Here is a 24,469-nt window from a genome sequence, read left to right as displayed (position 1 = left end):
GGGCGCTTTCTCGTTCGCACCCTGCAGCGAGAAGGGCAGCGCAGCGCCGCAGAAGAGGCCCAGGAGGCAGCAGGCGCCCAGCGCGCGCCCGAGTCCCGCCCAGCTCGCCATGTCCGCCCGCAGCATTGGTGACCCGAGCCAGGCTCCGCACGTGACGCCCGTCTTATGGCGTGCGCCTCTGCCGAACGCTCAGCCCCGGCGCGAGCGGCTTAGCAACGCCGTCCAATCAGGGCGCATCTCGGCTGGGCGGCCGCGGCATTCTGGGAAATGTAGTCCTCGGGCAGCAGCGGCATTCTGAGAAGGCGCGCTTCTTCGCCGCTGCGCCTTTTCTTCCTCATTCCTTCTTTGCTGGCAACGCAAAAAGAGGCGGAGGAGGAAGAGCTGCTGGAAATGCCTGCGTGGGCATCGGTGCGCGCAGGAGATTTAGGCCGGGTGGGGTTGTTAGAGTCAAGATTTTATTTTGTTTATGTCCATCTTGCTGTTCGTGATACTAAACTACTCTTTATAGATCTCGTTATAACTTGTGTGGGGATTGCTTAATTTCGTTGTGGGCGCTTTGATACGGTTTCTTATGAGTGCATTTGGGTAATTATGTAAATATTGCCATGTCGTAAGCCGCCTCGAGCATGGTTTTTAACTATGGAAACAGCATGCAAATGACGATGATATCTAGGGAGGTTTCAAAGGCTTTGTAAGCAGAGTGAAGGAAAGAAATCCAGATGTGATTGTTACGCATTGTTTTTTGCACCGTGAGGCCCTCGTAGCCAAGACTTTACCAGCAGACCTAGTTCATGTGTTGGATGATGTTGTGCGCATGGTAAACAGGCCCAGGTTGCGCACTGAATAAAGTATTTTATAATTTTTCATATTTCTGTTTACTTACTATTTCATAATAAAGTAATTATAAAATACTATCTTTGTGTTTATTTGATTCCTATTAAAGAGAGTTACTTTATATATAGTCAATATAGGCACAGAGTTAATTTTTTAAACATTTTCTAATGGTGGTGTGCCTCGAGATTTTTTTCATGAAACAAGTGTGCCTTTGCCCAAAAAAGGTTGGGAAACACTGCCTTAGTATTCTCTAAGAATTAAATTTAACTCAATAAACATTCTTCTATTGTTTCTCTGAGTCTTCCCTTGTGGTCTTATTTGTAGAACACAGGCACATAAACAAGCATTTGGAAGGTGGTCTTGAAATGCCACTGTATCATGGAACGCAGAGCCATGTTTCCAACAATCTCATTCATTTTTCTCTCGTGTTCCAGATCATTTATTATTTTCAGTATTTAACTACTCAGCCAGGGTTCAGTTAATTAATTTGCCTTCCATTCACTTCATTTCTGCCATGATATTTTGATTATAATTACTCTTGTCACTGTGCAAAAGGTGTGAGCTTCACGTATAATCTTCACCCAGAAGATGTGCTGACTTCTCTATGGAAGTCAGCATGCACGAAGATAAGTCAAGGGTTTATTTACATTCTTTCTTAATTTTTGCAAGTGATATCAATTAACGGGGAAGGCGAGAGTTACGGTGTTCTGTTTGAGATAACAAGTTGTTAAAGTGGTTAAGTATATTGCTGTTTAATGGCTGATAAGAGCTAATGGTTAGGAGGTAGTTGGAAACATCTTTGTGATTGAATTAGGGTGATCATTGCTTCTTTCTGCAAAACAAACAAAAAATAAAAATAAAACCAACCCTGCTGTGACTGGGGATACCTCTGTTCATTCTGCTGGACCTCTGCCTCAGAATCCTGCCCTGACAGCAATCCTTGCAATGGACTGTCCAGGAAGAGAGCACTGCTGGCTGGCACCCTGTACAGGAGCACCCAACACTCTAATCTGCTGTTGCAGCCCTGAGGCACCATGAAGATGACCAAGGCTGCAGTCTTACGCTTATTCGTTTGAGAGTAAGTCTCACTGAACGCATATATGCCTTAAAGGTAAAGGGACCCCTGACCATTAGGTCCAGTCGTGACCGACTCTGGGGTTGCGGCACTCATCTCGCTTTATTGGCCGAGGGAGCCAGCGTACAGCTTCCAGGTCATGTGGCTAGCATAACTAAGCAGCTTCTGGCGAACCAGAGCAGTGCACGGAAACGCCGTTTACTTTCCCGCCGGAGCGGTACCTATTTATCTACTTGCACTTTGACGTGCTTTTGAACTGCTAGGTTGTCAGGAGAAGGGGCCGAACAACGGGAGTTCACCCCGTCGCAGGGATTTGAACCGCCGACCTTCTGATCAGCAAAGTCCTAGGCTCTGTGGTTTAACCCACAGCGCCACCCGCGTCCCTATATATGCCTTACTTCTGAGCAAATGTGCTTAGAATTGGGTTTCCTCAAGTCTATGCACTGATTTGATGAATGGTTTATTAGGTTCAGTGAAGTATATGGATGCATATGTAACATTTTGCAAAATTAAAATCTAAAGATGAACAACTACAGACTGAAATCCAAAATCCTATATATGAGTCAATCAGTTAATGAGATTCATTCAGTAGGGACTGGGTGTCCATCAAGTTGGCATGCTGAACTCTAGCAGGCTGGTGCTCAGTTTTCTGCTCAGTGGGATAACTGCATGTGATATAATCAATGTTTGTAGTGCCTTAGCCAATATGGGTTGGTTCAGTTCCCCCACTGTCCTGCAAAAAATATGTCAAATATGCCAGACTGGCTCACTGCTCTTCCATTAATTCCTTGTGCATCTAACTGCCCTTCATCAGAAGTTGGACGGTATGGAGCATGGAGTCTCTTCCCTATGCACTTGGAGTTGTTCATTGCCTGGTTAAACTTACAGATGACTGCCTCTGCTTTGCAGTCTCTCAACTGCATTGGAACTGGGGCTGAAATGAAATGTCCCTATATAATGGCCAAGAAAGCGGGCAGTATAGAAACAAATTAATGTTAGTGGCAGGCTGGTGAGTGTTGAGAAAAACATAAGCTTCCAGAAGGCACCAAGACACTTTGACAGAAAGAAAAGGCCTTGTTAAAAAAATACATGATTTGTTTACTTCAACACTTGCAAATGAGGAAAGGAGAAAACCGACAGGATGAGAAGCACTTCCCAGCAGACACACAGAAGTACAAGGAGAAAGAAAAAACACAGGAACTGTAGAGCTTACCTGAACAGATCATCAAAAAACCCCACACTCTCTGAAACTGTGTCTCAGAGAATGAATGGCATTCTGAATTCTAACAGAGGGTTTTATAACTGGGAGAAAATCTCCCTGACTGGATGATATAACTTGAACTTTGATACAAAACGTGCAATTATTAGTATGTGAAAAAAGGTAATATTCCCTATGTGTTTGTTCAGGCAAGACATGGGTTCCTAAGAATGTAAGGAGAGCCCTGCTGCCTCAGCCCAAAGGCCCATGTAACCCAGCATCCTGTTCTCGCAATGTCCAACCAGATGCCTACAGGAAACCCACAAGCAACACCTGAGCACAGCAATGCTCTTTCCTGGCTCCTTTTTGGACAGAGTTGACTTGGCCACGGTTCTAAAGCAGCTGCATTGACTGCCTGTTTGTTTCCAGGTCAAATTCAAGGTGCTCATGTTAGTGTTTAAAGTCCTAGTTGACTTAGATCCCAAATATCCCCCAAATGACTTAGGTCCCAAATATGTGAAAGATCTCCTCCTTTCCTACAGACCATACCGGATGTTAAGATCAGCACTTGGTAGTTCTTCCAACCCCAGAAAGTTGGGGGGGGGGGATAACAGGAATGGGCATTCCCTGTGGCAACCCTTAAGTTGTGGAAGTCCCTCCCCACTGAGTTGTGTCTCGCTCAGGCTTTCTCAACCTCAGCCCTCCAGATGTTTTTGGCCTACAACTCCCATGATCCCTAGCTAGCAGGACCAGTGGTCAGGGATGATGGTAACTGCATTCTCAAAACATCTGGAGGGCTGAGGTTGAGGAAGCCTGGTCTAGCTTCTTCATTATACTGCTTTCCATGAATGCTGAAGATGCACCTCTTAACAACAACAACAACAACAACTTGATGGAGATAATGAAATAAGCCAGTGTCAGTCACAGAATAGCTGCAGTGGAAGAACAGTCTTCCAGAGGTAAAAGAGAATTTTAGACCACAGCAATGTTTTCATAATGCACGTTCACCCAGGATCATAGAGGGTGTTGGTGGCCATTTTTGCTTCTTTCATGATGGTATTGATGCATTGGTCAAGGTGTCCTCAAACAGTATGCTGCCTGGTGTCCTAAAGCATGTACAAGCTTGCTATGTAACTTGCAAGGCTCAGATCACAGCAGGAGCCAGTGTTTGTCCACTGGGGATACTACGCTGGCAGCCTTCTATTCCTTGTAAAATTCTGGAAGCAATTTGAAAATCTGGCAAGGGCTGGTGAACAATAGGGAGTTACAGTAATCCAGTCTGGATGACACAGAATCATTGATCAGGGCTGCAAGTTCTGCAGCGTAGATAACTTTGGCATCCCAAAAATGTTCTGTAGACAGAGATAAGATTCCCTTTCCTATAAGAGATGGTGGCATCATATTCCTCATTTGGCTTCTCTAATTCAACTTCTGACTCAGCTGCTATAAGCTATGCCTTATCCACCAAAGGGAAGGCAAGAAGCTGAAAGCAACCGAATGATAAAATGAACCACTTAGAAGGAAAGAGCTCTAAGAGGTATTAAATATTGTACAGATTTTGCAGGCCACTTGGTTTTCTGGGCTTCATAGCCACATGCCGAGAAGGATCACTGTTATCTCCAGCAGCATGTTCTAGCATTCAATTGCTGCAGGAATAACTGGCAATCCAGATGTTTAAACATGGGGGGGTTGTTTGCCTATTGAGTTTAGATGAGTTTTGTCAACAATGCCTGATTTGTGAGATACAGATGAATTTTGGCCACTACTGGGAGGAAGTGAACTCTCTGACACTTTTGTGTTTTGTGGAACACAAAAGATATCCAGACCAAACTGATATAAAAGGATTGTCTTGCAAAGAACTATTGGCAATCAGTTTCTGCACAAACTTTAACTAGCATGGAGCTGGAGATTCCGAATCTAAGCTTTAATACTTTGAATTTAATCGTCCTGAAGCATAGCAGCAAATCAAACATTCACAAGGCAGCAAATGCATCACTGGGTAACTCCAATAGGGCACAGCCAGATGAACGTAAAAAGATGTGTTGTTTTTTGTGCAAGACTGAAGGTGGAAGTGGCTGCGTCTGCACCATATTCCTTGACCTGGCTCTGTTTGTGCTCCAGTTTCTTTCTTTCTAGTACCGAAGATTGCGCCTCATTAAATAAATGATGGCTCTGCATAATTAGCCTGGAGTGCCTCTTCCTAATTATTCTTACCTTCCTTCTTCATTAACAGAGTAATTTAAAAAGGAAAGAAAAGATTGGGTTGAAACAGTGCATAGAAAGCTGTCTTCTACAGAGATAGATCATTGGTCCATCTAGTAACAGTGTCCTCCTACACTGGCTGGCAGCAGCTCTTCAGAGTTTCAGCAAAGGAGACTATCCCAGATGTTCCTGGAGTTGAGTAAAGCTGGAAGCTTTTGTATGTGAAGAAAATAAGTGCATTATTTGTTTCTTACTTCATCTTCATATTATTATTCTGTCATCCTCATTTAGTTGTTGTTGCTGGCATCCATCTGTCTCGGGAGACAATAGGAATGTGCCTTCAGGGGTGAAATCCAAGCACTGGAGAGTTACAGTGCCTGCTGTGGCTGTAGAGACCGATATGGGAGAGACATGTTTTGTTGCAGCTGGGGCACATTTAGCAATGCTCTGATAGAAATACATTGTCTGGAGGCCCTGTATAATCCTGTCCTTTCGGTTCTGCGGAAATATAATGGATTCAGCAACGAATGAAAGCAAAGAAGTCCGATAGACTTCGTGTCTACTGTGGGCTTTCTATGCACCTCTAATTCACCACATTATATAGATCACTTGTTAAATATAAAACCACGGCAAAGGAAGCGAGAGTGCCTGACAACTTTCCTAAATCTTCCAGGCTCACTCTGGATACATCTGCAGCCATCTCTCTGGTTTGCCTCGCCTGCTTCTGTCATCCAGAGTTCTCTGCTTTGCATGGAATTCATTACATCATACTTATTGATTACTCTGGTGCTTTTATTCTGCATTGTGGAGTTGCGTTACTATTGTTAAACTGGCTGTTTTGCCCCATTTATTATTGAATGCTGTTGCCTCCCCATAAGACTACTGAAGTTGAGGGGTATTCATCACAGAAACCATAGGAGCCAACTTTGGGGTCCCTTTGGCCCCTCCAATAAAATATTTAAGGGGTCTGCCCCCCAAAGTTGATGGGCATTGCTATTCAAATGGTATGGGTGATACAACTGATTATGTGGGGTGGGGCTTACCTGCCCCCTCTATATTTTATTTGGCATCCCTGACAAAAACAATGAATGCTGATTTGGTTGCAAAGATCCAAAGGGCTGTCACTGCAGAAGTTGGAGCAGGCTAGTCATCTGTTGCTCAAGAGAGCAAGACTAGAACCATTTGTAGGGAAGTACAAACTGGGCTGGACCATAAAGAAGGCTGATCACTGAAGAATTGATGCTTTTGAATTCTGGTGTTGGAGGAGACTCTTGAGAGTCCCATGGACTGCAAGAAGATCAAACCTCTCAATTCTTAAGGAAATCAGCCCTGAGTGCTCACTGGAAGGACAGATTGTGAAGCTGAGGCTCCAATCCTGAAGCTGAGGCTCCAATACTTTGGCCACCTCATGAGAAGAGAAGATTCCCTGGAAAAGACCCTGATGTTAGGAAAGATGGCAGGCACAAGGAGAAGGGGACGACAGAGGACGAGATGGTTGGACAGTGTTCTCGAAGCTACCAGCATGAGTTTGACCAAACTGCGGGAGGCAGTAGAAGACAGGAGTGCCTGGCGTGCTCTGGTCCATGGGGTCACGAAGAGTCGGACACGACTAAGCGATTAAACAACAACAACAACAACAACAAACTGCTGATTGCATGGGAAGTGATGAGCTTTCTTCGGCAGGCACCATGGACAGGGGTTCAATTGGAGGACCTCTAAGGTCCCTTTGAACTCTATGATGTTATGGTAACAATGATCATGGTTGTTGTTGTTGTTGTTGTTGTTGTTCCTGCTGCTGCTGCTGCTGCTGTACTCACGTGGCACAGAGTAACCACCCCACCAAAAAAGAATGTATTGAAAGGGAGGCTGGTTTTCATCCGGTTATGTGCCAGAGTCTGTTAATTTGCACTGAGTCACTTGGCCTTCAAGATGCTTGCAAGAGGCTGGATGGGAAATGGGGAAGTGATCAGGCCTTTTTATCCTCTTCAGTACCATTTTATAATGCCAGCAGAAGAACAGTATGATAACCTGCCACGCTAAAAGAAAATGAACCACAGGATTCTGCACAACACCATTATGACGGAGTAAAGCTGAATGTGTTTTGTAACGCTCTCAATGGAAAGACTGTTTGCATATGAAATAATACATATAAAAGAAATAATAATAATAAATGATGTGCAGTCTGTCGTGCAGTCAAACAGAGAGCTACACAAGGATCCTTGTCCTAAAATTTAGATTCTCCATAACTCAGAAGCATAGCACAGGGCAGTGGAACTGGAATCTGGCGTTAAGAAGAACACCACATTAACCATTTTGTGTGAATTGCTTTGTGGAGCAGCAAGACAGCAGCCCAAGTTACAGAAAGAAGAGAACCCACTAGATGGCAGCCTAGTGCAGCATGAACTTGATCCACAATATTATGGACTGAAAGGGGGGGGGGAGCAAATGAGAAGATGGACACGGGAGTCTGGAGGTTTTTTGCTGTGCTAATAAGCCCCTAATTTGAACACCTGCCGCTGAAAACAAGGGCATTAATGGACCATCCCTTTGCAAAATAAGAATAATAAAAGGTTTTCTTCTGGATAATGGTGGCTCGAACCTTAAGGTTCCACTCAAATGGCTGGAAAGCTCTCAGAGATAATATGAATGATAGGGTTTGCGGATAGAGGCACAGCCAGCAAAAAGGAATCAGAGCTCTATGATGTGTGATAGGGAAGACAGTGGATATTTGGTTCCCTAGCAGCATAAATAAACTGCATAATGGCTTAAATTCACAAACCTTAACCATTTATCAAAAATAATTTTAATAAAATGACACAAGCTAAACTGATTCTAGGAATGTGAAAGGCAGTTTGCAGCACACAGCATTTTCTTCAGATTTTATAAAATCCCTATACAGTGGTACCTCGGGTTACATACGCTTCAAGTTACATACGCTTCAGGTTACAGACTCCGCTAACCCAGAAATAGTACCTCAGGTTAAGAACTTTGCTTCAGGATGAGAAAAGAAATTGTGCAGCGGTGGTGCAGCGGCAGCAGGAGGCCCCATTAGCTAAAGTGGTGCTTCAGGTTAAGAACAGTTTCAGGTTAAGAATGGACCTCCAGAACAAATTAAGTACTTAACCAAGGTACCACTGTATCTTCAAATGAGGGACTGTAGCTCAGTGGCAAAAGACATTATTTGAGTGCTGAAGCTTCTGGGCATCACCGATTTAAAAGGCCAGTTAGGAAGTGATGGGAAAGACCTCTGCAAGAGGCTACAGAGCAGGGATAGCCAACACAGGGCCCTCCAGGTAGTGTTGGACCCCGTCTCCCATCAGCCCCAACCAGTATGGTCAATGGTTGAACAATACAGGAGATAGAGTCCAAGAATGTCTGGACTTCAGACTGGGCAGTTACATGTAGTTCCATTGGGACCAATAGGTTTAAGCCATTTCGACCCATTGGTGTCAATAGGTCTACAGTGAGGATGACTTAGTAGGATGACATCCTATGTTCCTAAGCGCAAATTATAAACTAACAATGGCAGATGAGATGAACCAACTCAAGCAACACAACTGGGAACATCTAAATATGAAGAAAGTTAAACTTGGGATCTGAATGGTTTTTTTAAAACAGCTTCTTTCAACCTTCTGCCTCCCTCATTTCCGCCACCACAATGCAGGGAGGTTTCTCCCATGGAGGAAATAAACCTGCAATACATAGTTCTTGTGGCCTGTGGCCTCAATGTACAAGAACATGTTTATTTATTATTATAACATAATGACCGTTGCTAACAACTCAAACAGAAGAATGGGTTTATCACGTGATTCTGCTTATTGCGTCAATCGGCCCTTGAGATGGACAGCAGAGTGAGAAGGGAATGGAGAGGTTGAGTCAGGGTTGAAACAAGTGTGGCGAGGGATATGGAGTCCAATGCCATGACCATATCAGTAAGTGGCAGCCATGAAGGATATAATAATCTTATTATTTGTACCCCACCCACTCTGGGCAGGCTGAAAATCCAGATTATGCAGACTTCTAACCACATCAGCCTGCAGCTAAACTATTGTAAGCATCCACCGGAATGTGAAGGATCAACTCATGACTTGGCAAAACCCTCTGCATACCAGCAGATGCAAACAACACAACTAGACGTAATGTCACTTCTATACACGGGTATTTCATTTTGCTGTTTTGACTGATAGCCATTGAAAGAGCTATCCTAACCTTGCAGAAGTGAGTATTTTTACCCTTCCCTATATTAAAAGGTCTCAGGGGCAGGTTACAATACCTGAAAGAGCAACAACATTCCATTTTTTAAAATAAAATAAATAAGAGGAAAATGCAAATTTAATATGAAAGGTTCAAACCTACCAGTGGGTTAAGTTTTCATAAATGTCTGGGCAGAACGAAAAAGAGAACTTTTCATAAATGTCTGGGCAGAAAGTCATAGAATCATAGAATCATAGAGTTGGAATAGACCACAAGGGCCATCGAGTCCAACCCCCTGCCAAGCAGGAAACACCATCAGAGCACTCCTGACATATGGTTGTCAAGCCTCTGCTTAAAGATCTCCAAAGAAGGAGACTCCACCACACTCCTTGGCAGCAAATTCCACTGTCGAACAGCTCTTACTGTCGTAGCTTTGTGCAAGAATGTAAAAAAAAGTTGGCACCTAGCGTATTTCCAGGGAAAGCCTTCCATAATTTGGGTGCATTGTCTGAAGAACAGCCCACACTTTCCTGATCGATCAACTTCACTGGGACACCCCGAAAAGGGGGGGGCGGGACTTGCTCCATCTACAGACCAACCCATGCTTACAAAACCTCTTTTGATGAAGAATACAATAGAAATCCAGGGAACACAGATCTGATCTAACAACAGACCAGTGAGTTGCAGTGTGCAGTGAACTACGGCTCTCATCTAAAAAGCCCTCACAGCAGGGAAGAATAGGCTGCTGTTTGAAATGTTGAATCTAATTTACTGTATGTCAGTCACAAAGAATTAGATTTCTCCTTTAAAAAAAAAAAAACCCCTACTGAAATCACTCTCTCTCTCTTGGGACAAGGATTCCCATTTGCTGAACTTTGCAATCAGTAACCAACAAGTAATCACTGTGCCGCCATATAACAGGGAAACCAACAAGCAAGTCTTAACTGCACTGGTTATTTGCTTGTGGATCCAATTCAAGGTGCTGACTTCTGTTGGTGCTGACCTTTAAAGCCCTAAATGGCCTCGGTCCAGTATACCTGAAGGAGCCTCTAAACCCCCATCATTCAACCCAGCGCCGAGGGGCTTCTGGCAGTTCCCTCACTGAGAGAAGCGAAGTTACAGGGAACCAGGCAGAGGGCCTTCTCGGTAGTGGCACCAGCCCTGTGGAACGCCCTCCCATCAGATGTCAAATAAATAAACAACTCTATGACATTTAGAAGACATCTGAAGGTTCAGGGAAGTTTTTAATGACTGATGTTTTAATGTATTTTTAATCTTTTGTTGGAAGCCGCCTAGAGTGGCTGGGGAAACCCAGCCAGATGGGCGGGGTATGTATGTATGTATGTATGTATGTATGTATGTATGTATAAATAAATAAATAGCTTTGAAAACCTAAACATCTTGGAACCATATAGTTGGTAGAGCAGCAGGCTGCCACTGTGCTAAAAATCTGCTGGGGAGGTTTTTCTACAAGTCAGTGAGAGATAGAGTGCCTTCTCTGATATAGCGTCAAAACTGTGGACCACTTTGCCCCTTGTTCTCATTGGCTATTTTAGTTGTTTAGCCATTGCTGTTGCTATTTACTGCCTTTTAAAGATGCTCTGATTATATTTTATGGTGATATGACTTTTTTTGGTCTTATTTTGTATACCACCCAGACGTTTTAAATATTTATTTATATGCATTTATAGCTCATCCTTTGCTATGCTGTCTCAGGGCTGGTTACGCACGGCTAAAAACAGCAAGTAAGCCAAGTAGTGTACAAGAATACTAATCCATCAATTAGGTCATATCAACCACACAGCAAGTAAGACCACGAGCAGCAATGCAGAGGGATTAATGCTCTAAACTCATCCTTCAACCAAAAGCTGAATACAAAAAGGTGCATCTTGGCCCACCAACAAAATGTATGCAATGGCGGGGCCGACACAGAAAAGGTCCTTCCATGCCGCATTGCATGGTACTTTTAAGGTCTACCTCTGCCTCCTTGCATATCTTAACACCCTAGAAGGTCTATCATGGGAAGAGATGAACCTTTAGGTGCTTTGGGGCCAAAACCAATGAAGGGTGGTTTAAAAATATTTTAATAAAGTAGATAATCAGTAAAACTAAAACTATATTTTCAAGGTTGATGCTCACGCAAACGGAAGGATTGAATCAGATGTGCAAATGATTCAGTGTGTGTCCACGCTGCAAGCTAATTTTTCTAAATTAATACCATTTTGAAAGGCTTTTTTGGGATGTGATAAGCCTCTGGACATCTGTTTTCAGAAAGAAATCTCTTTCCACTAGCTGCACCAGCCCCAAATCATATTACTATGTGATCCTGTTGTTACAGCCCCTGTGCAAATCAAAAACAGGTCAGTAACCAATGCACGAGGTGGCGTTTCACCTAAGATGTTATTCTGTGGCAACACGCCAGCTAGTGGAATTGTGTAACTGCATCGTGAGACACACTCTTGGCAAAGCAGGCATGTGCAGAGAGGAAGTGCAGAAGATCAGGTCCAACAAACGACTGGACGTTAAGTTCAAAAGGATGTGAATCCTTCTTTTATGCCAGTTGAATGCCGCAACATGAGGATGACCCAGAAGACGTTTGTTCCAAAACTTCAGAACAGCCAAAAGGAAGTGTTTCTTCACAAAGCACATAATGAGTTTGTGGAACTTGCTTCCAAAATATGTGATCACGGCCTTTAGCTTGGATAGCTTTGAAAGAGTAATAAACAAATTCATGGAGAATAAGGCTACCCACAACAGTTAGTCACGATGGCTATAACAGCAGAAGAGAGTTATTGTGCTTGGGTCCTGAATGTGGGCTTCCAACAGGAGGCAGGATGTTGGAGTAGATGGACCTTTGGTCTGATTCAGCAGGTTTCTCTCACTACAGTGGTACCTCAGGTTAAGTACTTAATTCGTTCCGGAGGTCTGTTCTTAACCTGAAATTGTTCTTAACCTGAAGCATCACTTTAGCTAATGGGCCTCCTGCTGCTGCTGCACCGCCGGAGCCCAATTTCTATTCTTATCTTGAAGCAAAGTTCTTAACCTGAAGCACTATTTCTGGGTTAGCGGAGTGTGTAACCTGAAGCGTATGTAACCTGAAGCGTATGTAATCCGAGGTACCACTGTATTCTAAAATGAAGGATGAAGGAAGGGACGTAGGTGGAGCTGACATCAGTGCAACACTTTGCTGCTCACTATTGGATCATGCCGTTCAACGTTGAGATTCATTGTGTTCCCTTTTCAAGGAAAGGCCCTTATTCCATTATAGGCTCTGCCAGTGTTGAATGGTTAAAGCACCGGGACACGAGCCCACATTGTTTAGGATGGTTCGCTTCCCAGCAGCTCTCCTAATCTGCAGATACCCCAGGTACCACATCATATCACTTACCCATCAGGCAGTTTTCGGAGGACATAAAAAGCTGTATACGAATGCTGATACGTCTGCGGAATGAAATTAAAGTGAGAGAGAAAAAGGGGATTAGTAATGTAAAGTGTCAGGATTCTGTTATCGCTACAGCTCTAGGAAGAGGAAATACCTGGTATTTGTTTTGTGCTTAATTGCATTTGCAAAGCGTGCGGGGGGGATGGGGATACAAAAACCAATTTCGTTCTGTCATAGAGAGGGAGAGAGAATTAATTCACCTAGCGCGGCTGTGTATTCTTTCCACCTCACACCTTATTAGAACGTTTGGCGAGTCCTATCACTCCAGATGCTCTCTGTCATCGCTGTGGATACAGGGCCTTTGATTATGCTAGGGGCACATGCTCCCAGCAATAGCTAAATTTGGAACAAGCTTTAATGAGGACACCTTGGTCCGGCAGAGGCAGGGTGCACAGCTATGACAGGCAAACAGTCCATCACTCTGTTCTATCCCACTGTAAATATGCCCAGGCATTACATCTGCTAGCACAGGAGAGAAAGTCATGGTGCCCTTTTCCAGCTGTGATGTGAGAGTTTATTGGCTTAAGCCTTGCTTCTGAACTGTAGGCTTGATCTCACTGTTTATTATCAGGGCTACCAACTTACAGCAACTCAAAAAAGCAAAAACTCTTGACCCCAGGAACTGAATTCTGGGAGTCCTGCAAGGATGAAATAAAAATTAAAGGAAGCTGGGGGTGGGGAGAGAAGTGTAAACCAGCCATGACAACCAGGTTGCTCACTCTTACTGAGTTATTCAGCTGGAAGGCAGGTCCTTCTAAGAGGCTTATTACTTTAAAAGAACAAAGATAGTTGTTGTTGCTGCTGCTGCTGCTGCTTTTGTTTTTTAAGTATCTCTCTCACCCTTCCTCCCAAGGGAGCCCAGGCAGCAAAGAACAACAGAGTAAAAGCAATACAATTAAAAACTGAACAAAACATAACCTAAACCATTTAAAAACAATTAAGAACATCTACAAACATTGAGAACATCTACAAACATTAAGAACATCTACAAACATTTTTAGATTACCAACAACCAAATCTATTGCGGGTTTGATATTAGAGCATGCGTTACATTTTCAATATTGCTGTTCACTTAAAGATCAAAAGGTTATAATAGTCATGGTCATTTCCTCTCCTGGGGTATCTTAAGAACGGTAGTTTTGTGTAGAGGAGAATTCTCACCATCTTCCTTGATGGAAGCCATGGCAGTTAAAGGAGAGTCACATAGACGTCAACTTCTTCCCCAGGCTCACCTGCAGATGTTGGGGATTGAACTTCTTGCATGCAAAGCGAATGCATCCATTGCTAAATGTCCTCTAATAGACATTGTTGCTCCAAGCAGACTTCCCACTAGGCTTCACTTCCTGGCTTGTAACTCTAGGCCATACAGAATTACCGTAGTTGCATATATCATGGATTACCAACATGGTGTCTTCTAGATCTCAGAATCATAGAATTGTAGAGCTGTAGAGTTGGAAGGGACTCTGAGGGTCATCAGCTATCTCTGGCAAATGATTGTAGCTGATAGTATTCTATATGTGACGCATTGGGAACAAGAAAAATAGCAATGGTTTGAACAGGAATGTCTAAAATTACAAATTTGTAAGATGGAAGGCAGAATTCAAAAATGTTTGATTTATATGGTTTCCTTCTCTACTTACTGATTTTATCACTTAAAGTTGGATATTTGCAATGTTAGAAGACCTGTATCTCAATATGCTGCGCTTAAACAGTTTGTAGTGAATGTAATAGTGTTGCTTCTGCAAGGTTTATAACAATTTAAGAGGGCAAAGCACAAAGATGCTTGGGGAACAATTTTTAATAGACTTTGCCTGGCTTTGACTCAGGGCTGACAGTTAAAGGTTGCTTCCCCTCAAATGGCCCAGTGAAATAATTTAGGCCAAGGGTACTCTCTGTTTACTAGTCCCAGAGGGCAGTCCTTATATTAACAAATACAGACCTAAGTGGCTGTGGTCTCCTTCCCAATCCCTGAGCCAGGATGAAAAGCTAGTTTCATTTCACCTTCCTTCTCCTCCTCATTCCCCAGCCTGTCCTGAGAATGCACATTCAATTGGATTTGGAACAACAGGGAGCTAATTGCTTCCCTGTAAACAACTTCTCTGTAGAACATGCTAAAACGTACTTGCGGTGTGCACTAGTGTCAGAGCCTTTGGTAATGAAATACTCCTGCTTCTAATTGCCATGATGCGTTTTCAATACTCATTAGCAACATTACTGAGCCATCTAAATTGTGGTGCTCAAAATGAGCCAGTTATATGTAGGCCTAACTGGGCAATCCAAACCAAATCTGTCCACATCTCCTCTTTCAAAGCCATCATTTAGAGAAGAACAAACCCTTCTGATGTATAAACAAAATTGTGATGTACAGTTATAACATTTCTCTTCGCATTTGTATCCTGTCCTTGCCTAAGGACCTCAGGCAACCTAATTTTATCCTCACAAAAACCTCTATGAAAAAGGTTTGGGTGATTGCAACCTGTCAAAAGAATGGCTGAAGGATTTAAACCAGGGATGGGGAATTTGAGGTCTACCAGATGCTGTTGGATTTCAACTCCCATCATGGGAGCCAGCAGGGTCAGTGGTCAGCGACAAGGGGAGCTGGAGTCCAAAAACATCTAGGGGGAGGTCACAAATCCTCCATCCCTAATTTACCTCTTCAACTGAAGAGAAGACCCAAAATTCAATTCAACCTGTTCCACTTCAGCTGTGGCTAACTTGTGGGTCTCCATACAATGAGCCCATGAAGACAACATTTTAGTACACATCAGCAGCCGATGCATGGCAGAATTCCCCTTACCACTTGGAAGGATCATAAAGGCACTCAAGATACCTGGATGGTATACCTGTGGGTATAGGGTGGGATTCAAATTTAATAAATAATGACGATGATGAGCATCAGGCTCCTGAAAGTTATGAGACTTGGAATGGCGTGGGAGCAACCTCAGAGGCAGTGGCAAGTTGTTGTTGTTGTTCCCCTCTACTCATCTGCAGCCTAGGCCTTAAATCTCCTTAAAACTGAATGATATTGGTAATGCACATCTTTTCAGAACAGCTTATTGCTAGGTAAGTGTGCATACTATTGGAGCCTTAACTGTCCTTGGCCCAGGTTGCTCACACTTAACTGGATATTAGATGGTTTCTCTTTCGTTGCTTCAGCACATCGCGGGGCACCACCTCTAAAATGAAGCCCCCACAGAGCAACTCAGTCCTTGTTCCTCTTGTCCTGCATCATCCATCAATCACTCAGCCAGCCTGTCACTAGAGGAGTTCATTTTCACTGCAGAATAACAAATGTTATTTCCCCCCCCCCTCTGGTTTTAAATCTTTTCGAGGCTGAAAGGACTAATTGTCAAATGAAAAACTCTCAGCGCTGCCTGGTCATGACATTCTGTAATGAATCGGAACCAATCTATGTCTAAATCGGCTTCATTACCCTTCTGGGATCAGTGCAAAAGCAGGCCATGAACATATACAGGCTCGCAATGTGGAGATACAGTTTTCTTCCATTAGTAAAAGCCTTTACATCATTATTTACTACTACTGATACTACTACAACTACTATCATTATCACCACCAATATTCTGCTCTTCCTTCTGAAGGTTCTCTAAGCAACTTGGGGACATGCTACCAGAAGGCTCTTTCTCTCCTATACATAGTTGCCTGGATCCCAATATTTTCTTGGGGTGCCCTTCTCCAAGTTCCCCCAATTAATTGTGGCAGATGGTTGCCAGGAAGGGTGGTGGTGCCTGATCTATGCAATCCCAGGGATGATCATCTGGTTTCCACACTATGGTCTTTAAGGCTCCAGGTGATGACCTCCTTGTCCTCCTTGTCACTACAACCCATCAGGTGCCTCAGTTTTTGCACCAAGCTCTCCCTTGCTGGTTTAAATTGTTTTACCAGCTGTGCATTTTATGCTGATTTTATGTCTTGCCGGGGACACATGCCAGCATAGAAAGATTTGTTTTATTCTGGTTTTAGCATTTTGCTGTGGCTTGTATCTTTTATGTCTCTGCCAACCACACGCAGAACTTGCTTGCAGGGGTGGTATGCAAAGACAACAAACAAACAAATGGATAAATTTGATGAGACTAGGGAGGATGGAAGTCAGGATCAGGAATAAAGAACTTCAGAATTCTGTATTGAGCCACCTCCTCCTGGAATTCTATCACACGTCTGACTATTATGCCTCATTTCTTCCATTGCGTTGGAGGGGGTCCAACTCTGTGTCTCATTCACCTGAAAACTAAAGATCAGCTGAAGCAACTGTAAGAGCATGGCAGTCTATGTACATACCATTATGGAATGCCCTGCCTCATGACTTTCACTTGGCACCATCTCTCTGGAGATTAAAAAGTGACTCTCCTGTGTTTTTAAGTTTTTGACTACCCTGGAAAGGTGCATATGAAATGGCTGCTTTTCTGAAGGCAACTGACTCCCTCCCTCTTTTATATAAGTTGTTATTTAGGGTGGGCACCTAATTCATCACCAAAAAAGAGGAAATTTTCTAACATTTGCTAATTTATGTGTGTTTTACACACACACACACACACACACACACACACACACACACACACACATGATACAGAGAAGTATACACAAATTTGGATATAACTACTATAATACAAATAGCAAAACATCTTGTCATACTGACCATAGGCTGCTACAGTCCCTCCCCCGATTGCTGAGCTATTTTTGTGGCACATAACAGCACAGACGACCTTCAAGTAAGCCATTTTGGCAGTTTATACAGCCTTAGCGTCTCCTCTTGATGATGACAGACTGTGTGGAGATCCCTTGCCACCTGTCATCATTAATAGGTTTTTCTATAGCGTTGGTGGCAGATATTTCACACAAATCTATTTCTGCCCCTAAAACTATAAAAATGCATGTATTTCTAGCAGTATCTGAGAAGTATTTTCTGCACAACCACATTGCAGACAGTTTTTTTTAAATTAAATCTCTGCTCATGTATTTAGACTGCCATACATGCACACCATTACTAAGGGATACAATGGTTGGTGGTGTCAAAAGCCACCAAGAGGTCCAGGAGAATTGGTAGGACTACAGTCCTCTGTCTTTCTTCTGACACAGGCCAGCCATCAGGGATGTGTAATCTCTTTTGTCTAATTCCTAATTGCTTTGTCACCCCAGGTTCTGGGTAAACTAAGGAGCTGGGCTGAACCAGGCTCCATGCAGTGGGGAAGAGTAGTTGGGAGCTGTTGTGTCAATGTCTACAATAACCTCAGTATCCCACAGAGAAACAAGGGCTTTATCAGGAACACGTCTACTGCAAACTCCTAGACAACTCTGAGAATCAATCTTTCCAGATAGGTCCACTACTCCTTTGGAAGGAAGTGGCCACTGTGAGTTTTACATCTCACCAGGGAATGTTCTGACCACAAAAAATGAATCAAGAAAAAAAACCCCATTCTCAAACCACCATCTTCCTGCTCAGACCCAAAGTGTGGGCAAGTCTATGGCTGCCATTAAAGCTATGAAGTCTTGAGACGCCCGTGGCAAGGCAGTCCTAGAATGAATGTTGAGGTTCTCCAGAACCATAAACCTAGATGTCTTTGGTAACATATCCAAGACCATCTCTGTCAGCTCAGGGAAGGGAACTTATTGGAAATTGGGGTGGTCAAGGTGCCACTTTCTGGGCCATGCATCTAACACCACGTATACTCACAGATAACCAGATCTTATCTTGACAGAGGCACCGGAAATGGAGAGAGATCACTGCTAATCCCTCACCCTAGGCCCTCAATTTTGTTTAGTGCTGCATCAAGAAATGGGGGTAAATTTGAGAAAGCTCAGCTCCTCCAGATCATCTAACTCAGCTAACAGTGATATAAGCCAAGTCAGTCATTCAATGTGGGATCAAGTCCTGTATAAGATTTGTTTTTAATATGGACTGATCTGGCATGTAACAGCAGTAACACCAGGACTGAGGGCAAATTGGCCGAGCAACTCTGGTCTCCTGTACTGGGACAAGGACTGGGAAATGACAGGACACTTTGAGATATACACCTGCCCCCCACCCCATTTCCTTCAGCTAGCTTATCGTACCTCCACTGCCATACCCACTTCTTCCCAAAACTACTTGAATCTGAACAAAACCCCTTCCCCCTTCCCCATATATTATCACAGTTGACCACCAACGTGCCGAATGTCCAGTCAGGTTAAAAAGGGGAAAGGGGGGGGGGCAGTAAATAGATTCAGCTAGGTAAAGCTAACAGATTGATCACAGTAGCAGCAGAATTGCAAAGTTGCAGCGGATGGTAAAATGCAATATATGGAATAGGAAAATAAATCAGTGCAGCAATAAGAGTGGAAGGCAAAGAGAATCCAACAGCTTCTTAAATATAACAATCTTCAGAGCATCTCCTCCCCCCTCCCCAAATAAGTAAATCAAGGTATAAAGTGCTCAGTACCAAAAGTAGACAGGGCACAAGCGCTGAACCTGAGCGGACAAACATTTGGCAGGGGGCAGAAAAAAATGACCACCAGGAGTTGCTGGTTAATGGGATAATTTTTTTTGCAATAAATAAAAATACACCCTGGTTGCATAATAATGTGTCTTAAGTATTATGTAATGGTTCCTGATTTGTAGCAGTATCAATATTGATTTCGATATATTCATATTTGCGTCTCTCTCTCTCTCTGATGCATAGCTACTCAGTATGGCTCAACCTCAAGGTATTTACCTACATGCCTAGTAGGTTCTGGCACTATTTATTATAAACATTTATATTCCACGTTTCATTTGTAGGAAAATACACCACTGGTTTCCAACATATTAAAATAATACAGAAGGAATTAAGATCAATGAATATAGTAGAACAGCAACAAAAGCAATTCCATTGGGCACTGGCACAACACAGATCGCTAAGGGAAGTGTATTGTAATTATTAATGCAAATATACCAGCACATTATTTTTTGCTAACAGTAATATTAATTCCAGTTCAATCAAAAGATTAAACATTTGACCATTTTAACAGCTCAGTTTCTGCAGGTAACTTTATTTAGCATTTCACTCCACACTTTATTTAGCTTCTTTCCCTTGGAAGTCCATGTTGCGGGTGGCCGGCCCCTGAGACACACTGATGTAGCTTTCTCAGGGAACCTGTTTCCTGCTACTATATTGTCATAAGAATCCTACTCGGTTCCTCATTTGTATGAACTTGATTGTTTCGTGTCTACTTTGGAACTCCCTGCCTATTGACATCAAGCCAAGGCGCCTTCGCTGTGCTCTTTTTGGCGCCTGATAAAAACATCCTTTTTTAAACAAGTCTACCCAGACACTTAGACAGTTGAGGCAACTTTTATCCTTTGCATGTTTTAATGTATGGTTGTGATTTTTTCTTGATTTTCTTGTTTAATTTTTATGAACTGCTTTGAGCCCCCCCCCCCTTTTACAATCAATTGGGGTATACATTTTACGGAATAAATAATAAATACCGGTAAGTAGGTTTGCTAGACAGCTGGTAGGGGCAGATGGCCGGCAGCATGCAGACATCTCTGCTAAAACATCTGCACTTTCTACCCATATACTGCTGGGCAAGGTTCAAAACCCTGAGCAGCTGGAGTCCAGGAAACACCTGAGCTTTTACATCCCAGCTTCATCACTGACATCGCTTGCAAGAGTGTGGTTAAATATCCCCTGGGTTTCAGAAGCCTGACCAGCTTCAACTAGAAGTCCGTTATCTAGTGTCTCTGGTAAAAAATGTAGTATACACACTGACAACTGGGAAACACTGGCCTGCAAGCGCTCCAGTTGGAGAACAGCCTTTACCAAAGGTGTCATGGGCTTTGAAGACACTCGAATTCAGGATGCAAGGGAGAAACGTGCTAAGATGAAGGCATGCTTGGCAAATCCACACAGTGATCAGATCCCACCCAGAAACCAATGTCCCCACTGTGGAAGGATGTGTGGATCCAGAGTTGGCCTCCACAGTTACTTACGGACTCATTGTTAAAACCGTGTTTATGGAAGACAATCTTACTCGGCTACGAGGGATCGCTGAAGACTTTGGCGTACTCTCCGAGCACAGAATCCACTGCTAACTTTCAAGCATCTTTTGAACAACTTTTGTTTCAACACCTTAAATCTTCTTAAGAATGCCAGTCATTTTAATATACATATTTGGTATTTTTTTTAATGGTATCTTATGTTCTGCTGTATTTCTTCGTATAGTGTTGCGCACTGCCTTGATATTTTTAACATGAGATGGTGGCGTATAGATTTTTTTTAAAATTATGAATAAATACATTGGGTGGGGGGGGAATTGGACTTTGGCAGGGAAAAGTTTTGCCTCCACATTAGGCTATAAAAAGCATTTGTGACAGCCACCCAAGTATTGAAAGGGAATAGTATTCCTTCCATTATATCTGGTCGTTCTGGTGCCAGACAGAACTGACTTTAAATGTAAGACATTATCTTAAACGACTTTCTTCACCTCACTTGTTTCCACCTGTCGCCTCAGAGATAGTTCACAAGTTATGTTTTTATGGGACACATATTTAAAATGTTTTAAATGCACACCTAAAACCATACCACAGGCACCAGGAAAAAGAATAGCTCAGTTGTTTAGAGCGTGGTGCTGACAACGCCAAGGTTGCAGGTTCGACCAGATGGCTCCAGGAAGCCCAGAAGCACTCTAAATCTTGTGACTCCCCTGTGATTTGTATTCAGAAGCGTGTTGCTACTGATCCTGGTAGTAGCATATTGCCATTATTTAATTTTATTTTAACTTTTTTATTCAAAATTAAAACAAAAGATATTATCCAGAAACATATCATCCTTATTTCTCCCCCATTTTTCCTCCCTCCCCCCCCCCCCCGGCTTCCCTCAGTTCCAGTCTTTGATTTCTCTAAGAATGCTGTTTTCTGCATGTTGCACAGTTGTATAGATCCTCAAACTTTTTAGCTGATTATCATCAATAGAAAAGTTTGTGAATATTTATTCAAAGCCAGCCAAGGAGTCCAGTTTGCTTTGTTGCATCTTCAAATACTTTGTAAAGGGTTCCCATTCATCTTTAAAGTTACCGTTATCCTTGTCCCGTAGCTTCTATGTCAGCATATTGCCATTATGACACGACTGCCTTCATGGCAGGCAAGCAGGCGGAACATATGCATTATAGGTTGTAGCCCTCAATAGCCTTACCCTCCATGAATTTGTCCTCTTTTCCTCTAATCCTCTTTTAAAGAGGATCCCACTGTTGACCATCACCACACTTTGTGCTAGCAAACTCCAAACTTAACTATGTATGTGCTGTGTGAAGAAGACCTTTTGCCTGTCCCAAATCTTCCAACATTCAGTTTCCTTGGATCTAATAATAATAATAATAATAATAATAATAATAATAATAATAATAATAATTTATACCCTGCCCATCTGGCTGGGTTTCCCCAGCCACTCTGGGTTCTAGTATTTTGAGAAAGGGAGAAAAGCTTCTTGCTTCCTTCATTTCATGTACAATTTTATACACACCTATCATGTCCACACTTACACACCAATTCCCACCCCGCCCCCCAACTAAAAAGCCCTAGGCATTCTAACCGTTTCCCATTGGGTAGTTCCTTCAGTTCTGAGATCATTTTGCTTGCCTTTTTCTGCCTCTTTTCCCATTCTGTAATATCCTTTTTTGAGATACAGCAGCCAGAACTCCTCACTGTATAACAAGCGTGCCCTAAGATGAACCTACTTTAAGAAAGATGTGCTTTGGAATCGGTTTTTTTTTAATTAAAAAAAATGGAGTTACATATCTTTAAAATTTTGCATCTTTTCATACTTCACGGGGTCAGGTCGCAGATGCACGCTCATCACCCGCAAATCAACTGAAGATTAATCAACACAGGCAAAACTTTCCCATCGCCCAGGGTTCAGTCTAATGAAACACCTTTCAACAAAGATGGGTCACATATTCAGCTTGGGTCATACTTGCTGTGCTCTCGCCTACAGATGTGGAAGGAAGGAAGCAGTGGGATACTAGCAAGCACAAACAGAGCTCTGCAGTCATCTAACAGCATGTGGATGTGCTCCCCGTATGCACAGTTGAGGGACCTTAACAGTCCACAGATCCCTTTCACATCAAAGAGCCTATGCGCATACAGTTCTAGACATGTAGAGCTTTGCTCACACCTAACATTGACCAAGCACAAGTGAAGCCAGCAGGTGAAATCCCCCTTCACTTTCAGAGAAAATGTGAACAGAGCTGAAGCATTGGCTAATCAAGTGATGAAGGGAGTTGCATGTTAGCCACACCAGTTCATGGACTCCATCTTGCGGAAATGGCAGAGGTATGCCCTCTCTGCCTCCAAGGATCTCATGACACTATTTGGAATCGCATCCAGAGTGGCTGTGTGCCCTTTATTTGTCAAGAGGATAATAATAATTTATTATTTATACCCTGCCCGTCTGGCTGGGCTTCCCCAGCCACTCTGGGCGGCTTTCAACAAAATATTAAAATACAGTAATGCATCAGACATTAAAAGCTTCCCTAAACAGGGTTGCCTTCAGATGTCTTCTAAAAGTCTGGTAGTTGTTGTTCTCTTTGACATCTGGTGGGAGGGTGTTCCACAGGGTGGGTGCCACTACCGAGAAGGCCCTCTGCCTGGTTCCCTGTAACTTGGCTTCTCGCAGATTGTCCTCTATTGGACTGTGTCCTTTATCTGGAGGGCTGAGTCTGGTTTAAAGATGTATAACCCATCAGAAGGGAGCTTTCAGGGGCCTTGAAGTTGTCTGACCAGTTGTCTGCCACACAATGATAGCTCAGTTGGGTAGAGCACGGTGCTCAAAATGCCAAGGTTGCAGGTTCGATCCCCGTAAGGAACAGCTGCATATTCCTGAATTGCAGGGGATTGGACTAGATGATCCTCAGGATCCCTTCCAACTCTACATTTCTGTGATTCATAGTCAGCACCTGGACAGCAGACTGAGGAGCAGAAATGTCCTCACCTGACCTCAGTCTTCTCCACCATTATCAGAGAAATTGTATTTCTATTTAAAGTGATTATTTGTAAACCTGTGTCTATACATATAAAGCCCTAGATGGATTAAACCCAAAATATCCAAGAGACTGCCTTCTTCCCTACAGAACCTTTTGGATATTGTTGGGGGGCGGGCTGGTAGTTCTGCTGCCCTAAGAGGTTCAGTAGTGGTGGCGGCCTGGGAGAGGGCCTCCTTAGTGGCAGCCCCTAAGCCACGAAACTCCTTCCCCACAGAGATGTGTCTGGCACCATCACTGCACAGCTTCCAACTGATGCTGAAGACACACCTCTTTGTCCTGGCTTTTGATACCGGAGCTTTGCATTTTTAGGACCTATCCTATTACTGGGACTGTTATGGGTTTTAGCTTCTTTTAATACTGAGTTTTAAATGGTTGTAACTTGCCCTAGGCCCTGCCGGTGCAGTAATAAGTATCATCACCATCACTTTTCAAATGCAAATGTGCATAATCTTTTGTCTCCTTTTGCGGTGAAGTCTTTGCTTTTTTGCTTTTTTCTGGCAACGCATAAGTG

At 43.1% G+C, this 24,469-nt stretch overlaps 1 protein-coding gene across 6 annotated transcripts in view; it reads right to left on the bottom strand.

Moving 5' to 3' along the window:
• DPP6 (dipeptidyl peptidase like 6) overlaps positions 1-24,469 on the bottom strand; it is a 510,968-nt gene that overhangs the window by 88,510 nt on the left and 397,989 nt on the right. For all 6 annotated transcript variants that reach the window (XM_028749895.2, XM_028749897.2, XM_028749894.2 and 3 more), the window contains exon 6: positions 12,892-12,944. In XM_028749895.2, the coding sequence (XP_028605728.2) occupies positions 12,892-12,944 (53 nt within the window). The remainder of the gene's footprint in view (positions 1-12,891; positions 12,945-24,469) is intronic.

The sequence above is a fragment of the Podarcis muralis genome, chromosome 12 (assembly GCF_964188315.1).
Source record: "Podarcis muralis chromosome 12, rPodMur119.hap1.1, whole genome shotgun sequence".
Classification (NCBI taxonomy): domain Eukaryota; kingdom Metazoa; phylum Chordata; class Lepidosauria; order Squamata; family Lacertidae; genus Podarcis; species Podarcis muralis.
Note: the sequence above shows the minus strand (reverse complement) of the source record. Positions and strands in the feature narration are given on the sequence as shown.